General features: G+C 40.6%; 3 protein-coding genes across 5 annotated transcripts in view; 1 reads left to right on the top strand and 2 right to left on the bottom strand.

Annotated features, from left to right (window-relative positions):
• The first annotated feature begins 831 nt into the window (after positions 1-831).
• LOC113069586 (fructose-bisphosphate aldolase B-like) lies at positions 832-8,172 on the top strand. Its single transcript, XM_026242758.1, has 9 exons — positions 832-986; positions 5,835-5,947; positions 6,161-6,372; positions 6,570-6,624; positions 6,724-6,884; positions 7,053-7,136; positions 7,217-7,391; positions 7,478-7,677; positions 7,857-8,172. The coding sequence occupies exons 2-9, from the start codon at positions 5,836-5,838 to the stop codon at positions 7,950-7,952; spliced, it is 1,095 nt and encodes a 364-aa protein (XP_026098543.1). The 5' UTR covers positions 832-986; position 5,835; the 3' UTR covers positions 7,953-8,172.
• Positions 3,206-4,035, bottom strand: LOC113069588 (E3 ubiquitin-protein ligase RNF12-B-like). The gene is made up of 2 exons (XM_026242759.1): positions 3,856-4,035; positions 3,206-3,822 (listed from the first exon to the last, which is right to left on the bottom strand). The coding sequence occupies exons 1-2, from the start codon at positions 4,015-4,017 to the stop codon at positions 3,262-3,264; spliced, it is 723 nt and encodes a 240-aa protein (XP_026098544.1). The 5' UTR covers positions 4,018-4,035; the 3' UTR covers positions 3,206-3,261.
• A 3,697-nt stretch (positions 8,173-11,869) lies between the features above and the next one.
• The window catches only part of LOC113069585 (macrophage erythroblast attacher-like), a 12,706-nt gene continuing 6,322 nt past the window's right edge, over positions 11,870-18,253 (bottom strand). For all 3 annotated transcript variants that reach the window (XM_026242756.1, XM_026242755.1, XM_026242757.1), the window contains exons 2-10: positions 16,588-16,770; positions 16,296-16,499; positions 16,102-16,224; positions 14,637-14,713; positions 14,394-14,502; positions 14,112-14,245; positions 13,707-13,902; positions 12,578-13,590; positions 11,870-12,478 (exon numbers count right to left, since the gene is read on the bottom strand). In XM_026242756.1, coding sequence (XP_026098541.1) covers positions 13,495-13,590; positions 13,707-13,902; positions 14,112-14,245; positions 14,394-14,502; positions 14,637-14,713; positions 16,102-16,224; positions 16,296-16,499; positions 16,588-16,695 — 1,047 coding nt within the window. In that variant the 5' untranslated portion in view covers positions 16,696-16,770 and the 3' untranslated portion in view covers positions 11,870-12,478; positions 12,578-13,494. The remainder of the gene's footprint in view (positions 12,479-12,577; positions 13,591-13,706; positions 13,903-14,111; positions 14,246-14,393; positions 14,503-14,636; positions 14,714-16,101; positions 16,225-16,295; positions 16,500-16,587; positions 16,771-18,253) is intronic.

Below are 18,253 nucleotides of genomic sequence, written 5' to 3'. Positions count from 1 at the left end.
GGTTGAAGCACTGATGGCAGATGGACTGTTCTAAAGATATCTTTAGTAATTTTCTGGACCTTGACAGTCTCAAGCATCCTGGTTTTCATCCAAAATATAATCATACACAAGTATATAGTCTGCAACCTTTCTGTAAAAGCCACACTGTTCTATATTCTGGCACAAAAAGGTATGTCTCAGAATGTCATACAGATTTGTTTAATAAAATTGTGAAATTCAAAAAAAAAAAAAAAAAGAAGAAGAAGAGGAAGAAGAAGAAGAAGAAGAGCATGCATTTTATAGTTTAAAAGCATCATATGAATGATTTCATCAATATTCCCCTCTGCAGGCACCGCTGCACGTCTAAACACAGTTAATAGAACACTCTGTGTAAACCCCACACAACTGCTGGCCTTGTATGATGTCATAGCACTTTCGTCAGGATCCAGAATAGGTTTTTTTTTTTTTTTTAGAAAGATAATTATTGTCACTGTGTCTTCTTTCGCATTCAATATAGTACATGCATTGTATGCAAAATCATATTGCAGTGCAACATTACCATTTGTGCCAGAATAATACAACAGTGTGGCTTTCACAGAAAGGTTGCAGAGTATATACTTGTGTATGATTATGAATGCAGAAACAGAAGAACTGAAGAAACCTGAAAATCAACTCTGTTGACTCAGATCTCACGTTTCCAGCCCTGTGCTTCACACTTGATTCGTTGTTTTATGAAGGTTTTGTAAAGTCATTTTAAATATGTGTAACACTAAGGTCAGGGGGTTAAAACTCCTCTTCCAAATTCCACATACGCACATATTCTCACACACCAATGGTGTTCTTGGAGGTTGAGCACGCCCGTTTGCATCACTTTTGACCTGCCTCTGTTCTCGAATAAATAGAGACTTGTTCGGATCGCTCGGTCCCGATTCACTGAAACCCATCGGCGTCATCGAGAGAGACCACTTCATCTGTAGTTAAACATACTGCTCGCCTAATCCAATCAAGTAAGCATGGCTTTTTAAGTCTTAATTTTCTGTGTGTGTGTGTGTGTGTGCGCGCGCGCGCGTGCGTCATTATGATGGCATTTACCAAATTAGTAGCCTATTAATATTTAATTTATATGTAGAATCGAACGCACACACTGCAGATGTGCCAGTGCAATGATAACGCTAAATATTCAGGTTCTGCTCTTTAATGCAAGTCATAAATCACTGTAAGAATATTCCAGATAGTTGTTTGGAAGTTTATAACTGTCTTGGTTGTATGCTGGTAAAATTGTACAGTTTGCTAATTATCTACGGGAATGTAGGCTTTGCAGTTTTTTTTATACGTAGGCAAAAGTCTGCGAAAAAGGAGGTATTGCACGAATGTTTGAAACGACTTTTTCTTTGCACATAATAGCAAGGAAAACTGCAAAATGCTCTGCTCTTGCAGACGACTGAACCCTGGACTTTGTTCAGTGGGAGGAGCCAGTGTGTTTATATGGACCCAAGTAACCAGAGTTGCCAGATTGAAAATGTCAAGTATCGTGCTATAAGCTCAAAATTATAGTATTTGGAAATAAATTATCGTACGCTGTTCAAACGTACAGACTACAGCTATTTATTTTTATTTTACTGTCTATGCTATTTATCTACTAGACTAGATTCAAAACTTTTTGACAGGACCTTTAAATTACCACAACAAACAACTAGGCTGGAGCCCTATATTTTTGACAGACATTACTCAAAGGTAACATAAAAAACTGCCATATTAGGATATTTTAGCTCTTGCGACATTTTCTTATTGCTCAACATTTCACTCCTGCTTGCATCACATAACCAATAAAACTGAACCTTGACTAAACTGAACACTTGGGTCTGTTTCATGGGCTCCCAGGGACCTGTCTCCTTTGATCCATATCCCAACCAGATAATCAGATAACCACACATCTCTGCAATTAGTTAATATTCCTTATTTATTTTTTTACAAATGTTTTTTTTTTTTTTTCGAAATTCTGAATTGTGTAATTTTTCTGTTTATCGAATGATAGCATATAACACATTAATTAATCTTTTGAACATTTCTGAACATTAAACACATTTTATAATTTTTTTTTGCAAACAAAGGGGATTTGCAATAAAAAATAAAACATGGAAGAAATATTGTGTGATTATTCCTTATAAATAAAGTTTGAATAATTTTAGTAGTAATAGTTTTATGTAGCTACATTGTACTGAACAATAGTGGTTATATTTCTGACAGAAACTATATATTTCTAGTGTTATGTTAAAAAACTCAACGAGTGTCATGCAGGATTCATATATGAATATCAATTTATCCAATTTAATTAAATTATACATTCATATACACATAATATATAGTATTATATGTCACGTGAGGTGACACAGAAAACAAGGAGAGATCCAATTGCAGGTAAGCAGTTTAATATAGGGCAAATCCAGAGGGGTAAAAAGTCCAAGCAGGGTCAAACCAGAATATCCAAACAAAACATTAACGGGACACGAACACAGGGCAAGAGTTGACGGACATGTAAAACGCAAAGACATTAAACAAGGACAAAGACAGAAACAAACCAGGTATTTATAGACAGGTGCAAATGATTAAAGTGGAAACAGCTGAAAACAATGAACAGTGACGATAAGGGGAAGTGAGACCTCTAGTGGACACCCAGTGAGACACAGACCAGACACACTGTGACATAACCCCCCCCTCTAAGGAGCAGCTACCAGATGCTCCTCAGACACCCCAAACAGAACAAAAAAGGACCAGGAGGGAGGAGGACCGGAGGAGGTTCAGGGGGAGGAAAGGAGGGCCAGACAAACTAAGGGGAACAGACAGAAACATAACAGAACTCAAATACACAAAACAAAAGTCCATAAAGGTCATGTTGAGGCGCCCACCAGGGCGGAGCAGAGGACCACCGCAGCCGTGTGGTCAAGGCCAGAGCCCTCCAGGGCGGAGCGGAAGACCACCACATCCGCGTGGTCACCGCCAGAGTCCCCCAGGTCGAAGCAGACGACCACCACGTCCTCGTGGTCAACGTCAAAGTCCCCCAGGGCGAAGCAGATGACCACCACGTCCTCGTGGTCGACTTGACTTGGCTCTGGAGGGTAATCAGTGACTGGCCCTGGCTCTGGAGGGTCATCGGTGACTGGCCCTGGCTCAGGAAGGTCCACAAACACCTGACTCGACTCTGGAGGGTCCACTGGCACCCGACTCGACTTCAGAGGGTCCGCCGGAACCTGACTCGACTCCTGAGAGTCCACGGGAACATGACTAAACTCCGGAGAGTCCACCGGCTTCGGGCACTGTCTCTGGAACGGTCTCGGGCACCGCCTCGGGCAAGGCATCGGGAGCGACCTCGGACACTGCATCGGGAATGGCCTCAGGCACCGCCTCGGTAACGGCCTCGGGAGCGGTCTCGGGCACCGCATCGGGAACGGCCTCGGGCACCGCCTCGACCTCCGGAACAGCATCGGGCACCGCCTCGGCATCGGGCACCACCTCGGTCTCTGGAACAGCATCGGCCACCGCCTCGGCATCGAGCACCACTTCGGCCTTCGGAATAGCGTCGGTCACCGTCTCGGCCTCCAGAACAGCATCGGGCACCACCTCGACCTCTGGAACAGCATTGGGTACCGCCTCGGCATCGGGCACCACCTCGGCCTCCGGAACAGCATTGGGCACCACCTCGGCCTCAGGAACAGCCTCGGGCACCGCATCGGCATCGGACACCACCTCGGTCACCGGAACAGCATCGGGCACCACTTCGGTTACGGCAGCGGTCCGCTCGGGAATGTCCTCCTGGACGGCAGCGGCCCGCTCGGGAACGTCCTCCTGGACGGCAGCGGCCCGCTCGGGAACGTCCTCCTGGCCTTGAGGAACGGTAGGCACCCGTCTCCTCGTCCTCCGTCCTCTATGACGGCGAGTCGGTGGCACCTGGACTGATGACTCAGTCGTTGAGTCGGCCATCTTGTGCTGTGGCACTGGGCTGGTGGCCATCTTGTGCTGTGGGGCTGGGCTGGCGGCCATCTTGTGCTGTGGCGCTGGGCTGGCGGTCCTTTTGTGCTGTGGCGCTGGGCTGGCGGCCATCTTGTGCTGAGGCGCTGGGCTGGCGGCCATCTTGTGCTGTGGCGCTGGGTTGGCGGCCATCCTGTGCTGAGGCACTGGCTTAGCAGCCATGACGTGAAGCATCTTGGGAACTTCTAGGATCCTTGATAGCATCTCGAAGTAGCCGAGAAGGGTGTCAGCGGCCATCTCGGGCGTTGGTGCTGAGCTGACAGCCATCTTGCCCTGTGGGGTGAGGCTGGCTTCCATCTGGCCTCGTGGTGCGGGGTTGGTGGTTATGCACCGCAGCGGCGTTGGGTCGGCGGCCATCTTATGCTGTGCTTCCTCTCGCCCACCTCCTCCTCGACGACCTCCCCTGGTCCCGAGAAACACGACCAGGCGGGTTCCTTCAAAGCGACCGCCTCTCTCCCGCTCGATGGCTGGGGAAGAAGCGTGAAACGACATACCGCTGGATCTCGTTGTGGACGGAGTCCTTCTGTCACGTGAGGCGACACAGAAAACAAGGAGAGATCCTATTGCAGGTAAGCAGTTTAATATAGGGCAAATCCAGAGGGGTAAAAAGTCCAAGCAGGGTCAAAACCAGAATATCCAAACAAAACGGGACACAGACACAGGGCAAGGCAAAGCAAGACAAGGGCAAGAGTTGACGGACATGTAAAACACAAAGACATTAAACAAGGACTACGTGACAAAGACAGAAACAAACCAGGTATTTATAGACAGGTGCAAATGATTAAAGTGGAAACAGCTGAAAACAATGAACAGTGACGATAAGGGGAAGTGAGACCTCTAGTGGACACCCAGTGAGACACAGACCAGACACACTGTGACAATTATATACATTATAATATATATATATATATATATATATATATATATATATATATATATATATATATATATATATATACACACACACACACACACACACACACACATTAAACATATTTAAATAGCATTTTTTCAGCTTAATATTTACAGATAGTCAATATCATGATTTGATTTAAGTGTAGGCTAATGACCTTCCTTTGATTAATTCATCAACATTTTGACAAATTGCATGACATTACGCGTTATACAGAAAGTCGAGACTCCACCTCCGAGGATTCCAACGTGTTGCCAGATGTTGAAGAACCTCATTCAGTGTCTGGAATGAGACGTGTCCGTGACGTTGCTTTGATAAGGTAGACTTTGGAAAAAACACATTGTGAAACAGGTGCGGTTTCTCCATTAGGGCCATTGCGTTTCACATTCAACCACAGTGTCACTAAAATAGTCCAATCAGTGTCGAGTCACGTTTGGTGTAGTACCGCCCCTTTTGGGTTGATTTCAGGAAAATTTGGAAAAGCACACCCTGACTTCAGTCTTCATTTGCTGCCAAATTGTGTTAATACGCATATTGAAATGAAACATAAGGAGATTGATAAGAAAAAAGAGATTGATTGTTAGAGTCAGTTTATTTATTTTTTTTATACGATAATAGTTCAGTTTCTTTAACTAGTCTTTAATTCATCAGTTGAATGGTTGACTTATCCTCATTGATCATGCAAATATTTGCCCCGAGAGAATTGGCATAGTTCCGAAATTATACATTATGCCATTTTTTTCATTATTGATCGTATATCGTACAGAGGTCAAAATTATCGGACAAAGTCTGCAACACTGCTCTGGACTAAAGTTCAGCAGTTAGGCCAAATATTTACAGACAGCAGTGTGAATGACCCAGTGATCTGAATAATAGGAGTTCTGTAAATGTGGTATTACTTTTGCTCTTTTCCCAGCATGACACATCAGTTTCCAGCTCTCTCTACGGAGCAGAAGAAGGAGCTTTCCACAATTGCCCAGCGCATTGTGGCTACTGGAAAAGGCATTCTGGCTGCAGATGAGTCCACAGGTGACAAAGTTTGATGTTTTGCATGGGATAGAGTAACAGCTCTATGTTATATATTATGATAGAATATGAATATGAATTGCTGAATAGGTACAATAATAGTTTCATTGCATTTCCTCTATCAGCTTTATGGTTGTAATAATAATAATTAATTGTATTTTTGAAGATGTCATGGTAAGCTTGCGTTCGAGATGTTGTGTGTGTTTCATATTCTAGGCACCATGGCAAAGCGTTTTCAGAAGATAAACGTGGAGAACACTGAAGAGAACCGCCGCAGCTTTCGTGACATCTTATTCTCTGTAGACAATTCAGTCTCTGAATATATTGGTGGTGTCATCTTTTTCCATGAAACACTGTACCAGAAATCCCACCAGGGAGTTCTGTTTCCAAAAGTCATCAAGGACAAGGGCATCGTAGTTGGTATCAAGGTGAGATTTCGGCGCTCTGTTTTCTCGAGCATACCGTGCACGTGTTTATGCATTTCTATGCTTGCTATAGACCTAGAAGACCAAAGGACGGGAAGAAGTCTTCTCTCTCCTTTTCTGTGTACATACACAAGGTCATCTCATTAGTTTTGAATGCAGTGTTATAAATAAAAGTATTAATTGTGCTTTTATGCCTAAAGGTGGACAAAGGCACAGCAGGACTGGCTGGTACCGATGGAGAGACAACCACACAGGGTACAATTTTACTAAAATACATATTTAACATGACAGTAATCTATCCTGATTTGTATCCATTTTAAAGGAAGCAATTTTTGTTTGATCCGTTTCACTCAGGACTGGACGGTCTGTCTGAACGCTGTGCCCAGTATAAGAAGGATGGATGTGACTTTGCCAAATGGCGTTGTGTGCTTAAAATCTCTGACAGCTGCCCCTCTGCTCTCTCAATTGCTGAAAACGCCAATGTTCTTGCCAGATATGCCAGCATTTGCCAACAGGTATGTCTAAAATGATGTGCTTAGTTCATGGAAGCCTATTAATTGTTCATAACTCTTAATAAGTTCATAACTCTAAACAACTGATAGCATGTCAGTAATTTGTTTAAGATTCTTTACAAATGGTCTATAAGATGCTTTTTTCTCATTATCTCGTCCTCGTTCCTGTAGAATGGCCTAGTGCCTATTGTAGAGCCTGAGATCCTCCCAGACGGAGACCATGATCTGCAACGGTGCCAGTATGCCACTGAGAAGGTAAACTTCCTCCCAGATCAACAAGCCGAGCAAAGCCAAATTATCAGTCGAAAATAATTCCAATCGAATTGCATCCAAAGGTCCTGGCGGCTGTGTACAAGGCTCTCTCGGACCACCATGTGTATCTGGAGGGAACTCTGCTCAAGCCAAACATGGTCACCGCTGGACACTCCTGTACCAAGAAGTACACCCCTCAGGAGGTTGCCATGGCAACAGTGACTGCGCTCAGACGCACAGTGCCAGCTGCTGTCCCGGGTGAGACAGTCCTCCACTGGTCCTTTAGAGGATGGTGTCCAGTTAAATGCTCTTCAAACGTTCAACATCTCTCTTCTGATTCTCAGGCATCTGCTTCCTCTCTGGTGGTCAAAGTGAGGAGGAGGCCTCTGTGAATCTGAACGCCATGAATCAGCTTCCTCTGCACAGACCCTGGAAGCTGAGCTTCTCTTATGGCCGTGCTCTGCAGGCCTCGGCTCTCGCTGCATGGAAGGGACAAGCAGCAAACAAGAAGGCTGCACAGGATGCCTTTGTCACACGTGCCAAGGTAATCAATAGAAATGTGATTTAAATTTAAAATACTGCATGTGTGCAGTCATCACTTTTCAAAGTGTATCTTTTCAAAATTTTTAAATTATATTGTGCTTTATTATACTGTCAGTTTATTAGCATACCATATTAATCAAAGCTACATATATTGATGATTTTTATTTTTTTTCCCTTCAGATCAATAGTCTTGCATCAAAAGGTGAATACAAACCCTCGGGTCAGGCTGACCAAGCATCTAGACAGTCCCTTTTTACTGCCAGCTATGTCTACTGAGATCAACTACAAACGACAGCAACTTGTTCTGGACAGTACAGAATTTACATACAAAGGATATTCAATATGACATGTTGATGTGTACAAATTAATGTCATACAGTTCTAACGAAAAATGGCTCAACTTAAATGTTAAAATGGTAACCAAAATTAATTTCAGTTGTCATGCATATGAATCATTGTATGCTTTTCATTTTGAAATAAATGATAAAATGCCCACTTCTTTGAGTTTGTTTCTTTGTGTAAACATTAGGTGTAGAGTTGAGTTTTGTCAACAATTTTGTAGTGCTTCTTTTTACTTAGAATTAACTTGTCAAGGTATAAAACTCAAAAGTAATATGCTTTAGTGTCTGATATCAGCTGGTCAGTCTGACTTCCTGCGAAGTCACAGCAAAAGAGCTGAAGGGGTGAGTTACAAAGAGGAAGACTGGTGGAAGAGCACCAAAATGTCATGCAGGTTTTTCTGTCATGCTTCATCTGCTGCTGTCCTTCCCCACATATTCCTATTCTGATAGAGAAAAGACATACAGGTACATCTCACAAAATTAGACAAAGTTCTATATTTTTTGTAATTTACTTCAAAAAAGCAAACTTTCTTGTATTCTAGATTCATTACACACAAAGTTTATTTTTATTTTTATTCTGATGGTTATGACTTACAGCTTAGGGAAATAAAAAATTCAGTATCTCAAGAAAATAGAATATTTTCTCAAAGATCAATCAAAAAAAAAAAAAAAAGATTTAACTATGAAACAGAAATGTTCAAAATCTCAAAAGAAGGTGTATTGTTTGTCTTCTCTTCATTGTTTGTCAGATGTTACTCATCTTCCTCTTCACAATATCCCATAGATTCTCTGGTTCATTTCAGTTGAGTTGGCTGGCCAATCAAGCACAGCAATATCATGGTCATCAAACCATGTGGAAGTGGTTTTGGCACTGTGGACAGGTGCTAAAGTCCTGCTGCAAAATTAAATCAGCATCTCCATAAAGCTTGTCAGCAGATGGAAGCATAATAAAGTGCTCCAAAATGTCCTGGTAGATGGCTGCATGGACTTTGGACTTGATATAAACACAATTGAGCAACACCAGCAGATGCCACGGCTCCCCAAATCCTCACTGACTTCAGAAACTTCACACTGGACTTAGGATTCTGTGTCTGTCCAGTTTTCCTCCAAACTTCATACCCTGATTTCCAAATTAAAGCTAAATTTACTTTCATCTAAAAAGAGGACTTTGTAGCACTGAGCAACAGCCCAGTTGTTCTTCTCCTTACCTCAGGTGAAATGCTTCTGAAGTTTTTCTGGTTCAGGAGTGGCTTGGTTCTAGGAATGTGATGGCTGTAGCTCTTTTCCTGAAGACGTCTGAGTGTGGTGACTCTTGATGCGCTGACTCTGGCTTCAGTCCACTCCTTGTGAAGCTCTCCCAAGTTCTTGAATCTGCTTTTCCTGACAATCTTCTCAAGGCTGTGGTGATCCCTGTTGATTGTGCACCTTTTCCCACCACACTTTCTCTTTCCAGTCAACTTTCTATGAATGTATATTGATACAGCACTCTGTGAACAGCCAGACCTTTCAGCAATGACCTACTGTGGGTTACCATCATTGTGGAGGGTGTTGATGATTGTCTTTTGGACAACTGTCAAGTCAGTGGTCTTTCCCATAATTGTGGTTGCATGTTCTAAACTAGCCCAAGAGGTACCCAGTACAAACAAAAAAAGACCTTTTCCATGATATTCAAATTTTTTTAGATGCAATTAATCAGGGGTGCTTTTCCCAAAAACAACTATGGTCACTTTGTTCCTTTGTTATCAACAGAGTTCAATAGTTGGTTAACAATGCTTTTGGGAAACGCATCCCAGAACAGTAAAAAGCAAAATATGTTTTCATAATGAGCAATGTTAACAAAAGTCAACTTATACCTCTGGGGTGGCACCATATTCAAGAAGTCTGGACACTAAGTTCTTGTCCCTCTTCTTCGCTGCTACATGTAAAGCGGTCTGTCCATTATAATCACCTTGGTTCATGTTTCCACCTGCTAAATACCATGCATGAAAAAGCTGACAGTCTTTCACGAGTTCACATCTACGTATATTAATACAATAAGGTTATGCGTATTTGGCGTGCTGTCCGGGTGGAGGGCTCCGAGCTCGGGATGTGGCCCGAACCCAGAGTACTCCCCCCGGTTGTGGTAAGAGTAGATGGATCTATAAGTGCTCACAGAGCTCTGTGTCCAAGCACATTAATAGAGAGGCGAAGGGAAGGAAAAGATGTGGTAGAGAAAAAGTGTCCAAGCAATAGGGATAACTGCACCCTGGAGAGGATTGTGAAACAAAACTCATTCAAAAATGTGGGGGAGATTCACAAAGAGTGGACTGCAGCTGGAGTCAGTGCTTCAAGAACCACTACACACAGACGTACGCAAGACATGGGTTTCAACTGTTGCATTCCTGGTGTCAAGCCACTCTTGAACAAGAGACAGCGTCAGAAGCGTCTCTCTTCAAAAATGACTGGTCTGCTGCTGAGTGGTCCAAAGTTATGTTCTATGATGAAAGTAAATTGTGCATTTTGTGAAATCAGGGTCCCAGAGTCTGGAGGAAGAGAGGAGAGGCACAAAATGCAGGTTGCTTGAGGTCCAGTGTAAAGTTTCCTCAGTCAGTGATGGTTTGGGGTGCCATGTCATCTGCTGGTGTTGGTCCACTGTGTTTTCTGAGGTTAAAGGTCAACACAGCCGTATACCAGGAAGTTTTAGAGCACTTCAGCCTTCCGGGTGCTGATCAACTTTATGGAGATGAAGATTTTATTCTCCAACAGGACTTGGCACCTGCACACAGTGCCAAAGCTACCAGTACCTGGTTTAAGAAGATTGGTATCCCTGTTCTTAATTTGCCAGTAAACTCGCCTGACCTTAACACCGTAGAAAATCAATTTTTGTTTTGTGAAGAGGAAGATAAGAAATACCATAACCAACAATACAGAAGAGCTGAAGGCCACTATCAGAGCAACCTGGGCTCATAACACCTGAGCAGTGCCACAGACTGATCGACTCCATGCCACGCCGCATTACTGCAGTAATTCAGGCAAAAGGATTCCTAACTAATTATTGAGTGCTGTGAATGCTCATACTTTTCATGTTCATACTTTTTAGTTGGCCAAGATTTCTAAAAATCCTTTCTTTGTATTGGTCTTAAGTTATATTCAAATTTTATGAGATACTGAATTTGGGATTTTCCTTAGTTGTCAGTTATAATCATCAAAATTAAAAGAAATAAACTTTTGAAACATATCAGTGTGTGTGTAATGAATGAATATAATATAAAAGTTTCACTTTTTGAATGGAATTAGCGAAGTAAATCAACTTTTTTTATTATATTCTAATTATATGACCAGCACCTATATATATTCAAATACTTAAATTTGCTTAAAATCACTTGTTTTTTTATAGCAAGATGAATAGGTGTTCAACCAAAGCAGTTTGTCAATTGGCATGTTGCACCAATAGACAGTATATACTTAAACATATCAATTCTATAATTTCACAAGCTCTCTGCATGACAGTGATGCCATCATAATTAAGCACTTATATCCATCTGAAGAAAACATGAGGTATTTAAAGCATGGATTAGGAATGATTTAACTGGCCACATGAAAGAGTAGAAAAATAGTCAAATGCATTCTACATTTATATGCATGATCATTCATACCATGACAAGGGTTAGGGTCGCCATTATTCAAATACATTAGTTAAATTGGACTAGTTATACCTACAAAACCACAAAGCTCCTAATTTAGAATATACACATTACTACTTCTAATAATAAGTAATAGCAGTGCTTCACTTTCAACTAAATGTAAATTTCTAAGAAATATTAGTTTTTCTCCCTTGGCAGTAAAAGCGGGTTTTTAAGGCAATGACAATCCATAATCAAAACAATCTTTATTGGCAATTGGACATGAACAAACCATCTATCCTACCAAAATACACATGCATGCGCAGTTTCTAAGCAAGTCTTTCCACAATTACAGTTAAACACATAACTTGGAGAATAATTTCCATCAGGAACAGATGTTGGTGTACTTTAAAGTGAACGTAAAAGACCAGAGGGCCTTCCAAAGATCCCACTCATTGGTTACCAGCTGTTGATCCTGTGAAACCTGAGACTTTCTAGGGATGTGTGCAAGGGGGAACATCTTCAAAACGTACACTTAACAAGTTCCTGCTTTAAAAATTGTGCTCAAAACGAGTCTATACACTTGACTTACAATGAATTTGCAAATTCTAATAATGTAAGACTCATGTAAAACTAGCCTATATTTATGAAAAGATTCATATGAATCCAGTTCGCAGCAGAAGGATACTCACACAAGACATTTACATCACAAAATGGGGACATCAAGGCTGGATAATAACAAATTCTAACGTTGGAGGACAAAAAAACTAAACTCTAGTCCATGTTATAAAAGTGTGCGAGATTTGAATCTACCCTGAGATCCAAAACCACAAAAACTGCTTTAGGTTTGCCACTGAAACCTTTAGTCACAAAACAGCACTAAATGCAGCATGAAGTTATTAATTACAACACATGATATTGGTTGATATAACAACATACCATTAGTTTAAGAAAAAAACCTTTAGTCACAAAACAGCACTAAATGCAGCATGAAGTTATTAATTACAACACATGATATTGGTTGATATAACAACATACCATTAGTTTAAGAAAAAAAAAAAAAAAAAGATTCCTCAAAATTTAGGCATTTCCATCAAAATTCTATCTTGCATACTTGTCCTAAAAGGACTTTGGTCATACACAGGATGTTTTATTTGATGAATGATGAAATAAAAGTCCATAAGTCAGTATAGTATTTACTGTTAAAGTGTAAACTAATGTGATTTTTGACACCAAAGAACACCGCCATGTCTTTCTAAGTCTGTACATCCACAGAAATGGGATAAAGAGCAGTATTGCTATTAATGCTACAACTTTTTTTTTTACACGTTGCCTCAAACTGAGGATGTCAGTCGAAAAAATATCACATTAACATAAATGCAAGTTGTCGCAGATTTCACAGGTGCAAAAGCAAGGCATCAGAGAGAGTTCTCTACAACTACCTACTCACAACCCATCTAAAAATAATAACCTAAATGGGTGCCCTTGTTAAAAAAACAACAACAACAATGAATAATTCATTTTGTTAACACACTACAAGGCAGAAGCTCTTTTGAGACTGATACGGAGTCCTGTTGGTTCGTTTTACACTACTGGAAATCAACCAATTAATGCCAAGCAATCAACTCTTTTAAAAACACCAACAAAAAAATCCCTCGTCACAACAGTTCGTTTGGTGCAGGATGAGTCCATTGTTATTTTGAACCATCGGTTCAGTGAAGGTCTTGCAGGCACGCTGGGGGCGAGGACATACTGTCAATGAGATTCACTTGCATGGAACAAGGGCTGAAGGATTGATGCCCTTTGACAGAGATGGTGTCGCCCAGCCTACAAAGGCGCCGCAACTTAACGTCCCAAAACTAATGTGGAGCTCCCATCACATGATGTAAACCTTCTCAGCCTGGGAAAAGTTGAAAACCTCTTTGGTCCTGGGGCAAACCACCTTGTCATCTTGACGAATAGACAAGAGAGACTGAAAAGCAGAGGCAAGGGAGCATTAATCACTATATTTAAAAGAATTCCAAATGGCATACTCTGGTAGTATATATATACCGAAGAGCAGAACACAAAACTAGCTTCAAAACTCACATTGTATCCATAAACATAGCCATTAGGCAGCATCATGGGTGGGTTGTTCTCATTCATGACCTCGCCAGAGATTTTGCACACCAGCCTTGAGTTTGCACAGTGGGCCATGGGAAGATGTTGAGCCAATTTGTTCAGCGACTTACTGCAGACAGGACAGTCTGGGTTTTTGGAAGTGCCATCTTCTTTATAACACTGCCTGTAAACTTGGAATTAAGGTCAACGATAATTCACCAACTTGATTTAGGGGCCTTTTACAGCCAATTAAAATAATGACCCCTACTTCTATTACCACTGTATGTTGAAAACACCCAATATTACTCAAAATCCTGAGTTCAATTAATGATCTGCTGGACGTGCAAACTGAAAAGCCTTCGGATGGTGAACGTTTTTCTGCAGAGAGGATACGGGGTTTTGATGGCAGACAGCCCTGCCTGCAGGGTAATGGTGAACACGGAGTTGTTCCCCAGCTGGTGTAATCTGTAGTTGTCATATCTGAACTGCTGGATCAGCATTTTCCAGCGAGCTGGATCCAAAAGATCCTGCGCGGAAAGATAAGAAATGTTACGCACCACTAAACTTGTACCTGCTGTGACAGGATATTCAAAAACAATTAATGATCAATATCAAAACAATTCCCTGGAGTGGCAAGTACATTTCAGAAAATATCGAAACAGAAATGTAATTTACCTTATACGGTGAAATGTGTGTATCTGAGGGAAATGCCAGCATGCCCATCACTTGCCGTACCTCGTCCAACTGCCCTCCTTCTGCTTGGCTGAAGTGTTTGCGTGCATGTCTACAAGACATTCATTTTGATTTAATAACACCAACTATGATTTGTTTAACAATAAATTCAAGTAATCTAGAGAAACTTGGAATTGCAGTCATGTCATGTCAAGCAATGAAGAAAAAAACTAAACCATCTCATACCTTACTGCGTCCATCCGTTTGTTTTGTCGAATGAGTTCAATAAATTCCTGGATCCTTAAACTAAACTCCAAACAGCTCTGGAAGCAGGGGCATATTTCAACAAGCTGAATAAACTTTACCTTTAAACCTGCATCATTTTCAGGCAACATGACAAAATGAAATGTAAGCCAATGAAAACATGGACTAAAAGGAATATAACCACAAACTAGGGCTGCACAATTAATCAAATGTAATTAATCGCTATTGTCATGCACATTTAGTCAGTAAAGCTGGTATTGTGATTAGCAGTAATCTAATCTCCATCACCTGCTGTCAGATGGATCAGCATTTACCACACAGAGCCGTAGTTCTCTGACAAGCTATGCAAAATCGCGTTCAAATTCGCAGACGATATAACCGTAGGATTATGAAATCGACAAGATCGTTTGCGATAATGACAGCTGTTTGCGTATCTTTTCAGTGAACTATGGTTCTGTGTAGTAAATGCTACTCCATCTGAAAATACCACATTTAAGATGTTTTTACTCCAAATTCACTTCATAACGTCAGTCGAGTGTTTAAAATAAATCCTTCAGTGAGATGATGTGGCTTCTTAAACAGAATAATTAACGCTCTCCAAAGTGGATACATCTGAAAACGTTGTTTTCGCATTGTAGTGTGGACTGTGAAAACGGAGGCTTTTGAAAACAATGTCGCAAGTTTAGTCATGTGATGCATAATATACCAATAGATATCCGTGTTTATACTGGTATTGTGCACGTTATGTGCTATGCACTTTCACACTATTGCTATAGATGCGTTACTTTGTACACTATTCATATCACAGTCCTGCAAAGGTGAAAGCAAATTTACTGCGATCACTATTAGCGGCAAAACATGAGGGCAGTTGCGTTAAAGATCAAGACATAAAATCATGAGTGTGCATGACCTGGTCAGTGAATGGTGAGTTCTTTTCGTAAATAAAATTTCTTGTCAGAAAAACTGCATGAAAACGTCTCATGTCTGTTCCATGTGTATAAGCTACAGTGAGCATTTGAGGCTTTGTGCATGCACCGAACGCAAATGTAAAGTTTTCTGATGTTTCTGTGTGGATGAGAACCTTTTGGAAAATGCTTGAAAACGCTAGTGGATGGAGAGCGTTTTAAAATGAAAACGCAATTTCCAAATGTATCTAGATTCATCTAGACGACGTTGAATCAATTAAAGCAGTTAAATCTTCTGTATATTCGGCTGCAGCGATAGCCATTTCCTGTGAGTAATGCGAGAGCATCCTTTAGCCTTTGGATGGACCTTTACTACTGATCAAAAAATCACAGTGTACATCACTGAAAGATACTCATGACAATCGCAGATTCTGCCTAATCGTGATTTAATTTAGATTAATTGTGCAGCCCTCCCACAAACTTATTGCGACTCCATAATGACAGTTAAAACACAAGTACATATTTGAAAACCTGCCACTTACTTTCATTTTCCGTAAGCGAGACTTGTTATCGTGGCACCAAGCCAGACAGGTAGCCGTTTCCTGGCGTTCGAGAGATTCTTCAACTTCTTTTGCAGTAAGAAACATTTCAATGTTGACCAAATCCTACAAAAACAAAACATAATGAGAAACAGAGCAAGCATCTTACCCACTGCACAGGAAAAGTAAGGACGAACCTCAATCCCGCTTTGTCTGGCTAGCTTGACTGCAGTGTTGTAATAGCCACAGCGTAGTAAGTGCTCCACCATCATGCGGTCCATCCGCTTCTTCTTCCAAACGTTGACGCTGGCTGGCTGGTCACTGCTGTGTTCCTTCAGGTGCTCTATGCGCCGCTTACATAACTTGGCGCTCTCATCTTCTGCTTGGATAGACTCAGCTGCCTATGAGATACCAAACCATTTCACTCTTTAGTGCAAATGGTACAAATGTAGCAGATCTGAATGTATTCTACATGATGCCTCAGCATACCTTTCTCTTGAGGGCGCTGAGCTTCTCAACCACCCCATCCAGGAGAGAGACTACAGTATCCACCACTGGAAAGCTACTGAGCGTTTTCTCCAGCTCCGCCACCACCATCGTCACGTGACTGGTCTCCCGGTCTATATTCTTTTGAGCAGCTCGGAAGCGCTTGTTCAAGGTTTCATAAGGAACCTGTGAGTAAATACCAAAATGAAGAAAGTAGTTGAAGAGCCACTATTTCAATCTCATTCTAACACTCAATCCGTTTACGGTTACGCCATTGTATTCTACTGCATTCTATTCAATAGTAAATTGATTATAATGTACGTGTAGTATTTCTTACAATTACTATTATTTTTGTGTCTATATACTCTGTTTGACATATTGTCCTTATTCATGTCTTCTGACAAAGCCATTTAAATGTTCAGTGAACCTTCTTTAACCAATAAGCAAATATTCTTAAAAAAACAACAACTCAATTTTGACAAATTCCCCAATTTTTATCTTCCAAATGGCATCAGTAAATAACGTATGACATTTGTAAAGTAAGTATTTAGTTACAGATCTCTAATAATGGCACACTGTGCTCTTTCAGCTGTCCATTTAAGATAAAAGGTCATAGTTGGACATGGTCATTAGGCCCGGAGGAGCGTCTGTGGAAGAGGTGCATAAACCTTCAATCTTCTCTCTCAGCATCCAGCAGTTTATTTTGACCAGGCCATCTGTCACCTTGCAACCAGGGCAGATAAGTAGTATCAACATTTGCAAAGCTCTATTCATGTCCAGATGTTTTGGAGTAGATAAACCCCCTACATCAGTCAATGCTATTATTGCAGCTTCAACCTGTGTGGGATTACAAATTGCAACCTAATTTGGCAGAGATGTGAAATGTCCTCAATGTGAGCCAGAACATATGCAAATGACTGAAAAAAACACTGATGCATAAACAATTAGACAACTAAGCCAAACAAAATAATACTGTATCAGAATTTTAATACCAATTATAAGATATTGATTTCTTTCATTATTAAGCAATAGAGGATAAACTATCATTCACCCATGCCTATTCACATAACTTAAACTTATATATATAAATTATATATAGCTTTAAAGTTGTATACTGTTTGCTTGTATGAATAAATGTAAGTTTAAATGATTTATGACCCTCTAAAACATTTCAAAACCCAGTGCCTTACATATTTTTTTTTTCCATAAAAGATTTTGCATAAAAGGATATAGTGACTAGTTTATATGGTTAGATCATGATCAAATTGCAACCTAATTTGGCAGAGATGTGAAATGTCCTCAATGTGAGCCAGAACATATGCAAATGACTGAAAAAAACACTGATGCATAAACAATTAGACAACTAAGCCAAACAAAATAATACTGTATCAGAATTTTAATACCAACTATAAGATATTGATTTCTTTCATTATTAAGCAATAGAGGATAAACTATCATTCACCCATGCCTATTCACATAACTTAAACTTATATATATATATATATAAATTATATATAGCTTTAAAGTTGTATTCTGTTTGCTTGTATGAATAAATGTAAGTTTTAATGATTTATGACCCTTTAAAACATTTCAAAACCCAGTGCCTTACATGATTTTTTTTTTCCATAAAAGATTTTGCATAAAAGGATATAGTGACTAGTTTATATGG

This window comes from Carassius auratus, unplaced genomic scaffold (assembly GCF_003368295.1).
Source record: "Carassius auratus strain Wakin unplaced genomic scaffold, ASM336829v1 scaf_tig00001753, whole genome shotgun sequence".
Classification (NCBI taxonomy): Eukaryota; Metazoa; Chordata; class Actinopteri; order Cypriniformes; family Cyprinidae; genus Carassius; species Carassius auratus.
Note: the sequence above shows the minus strand (reverse complement) of the source record. Positions and strands in the feature narration are given on the sequence as shown.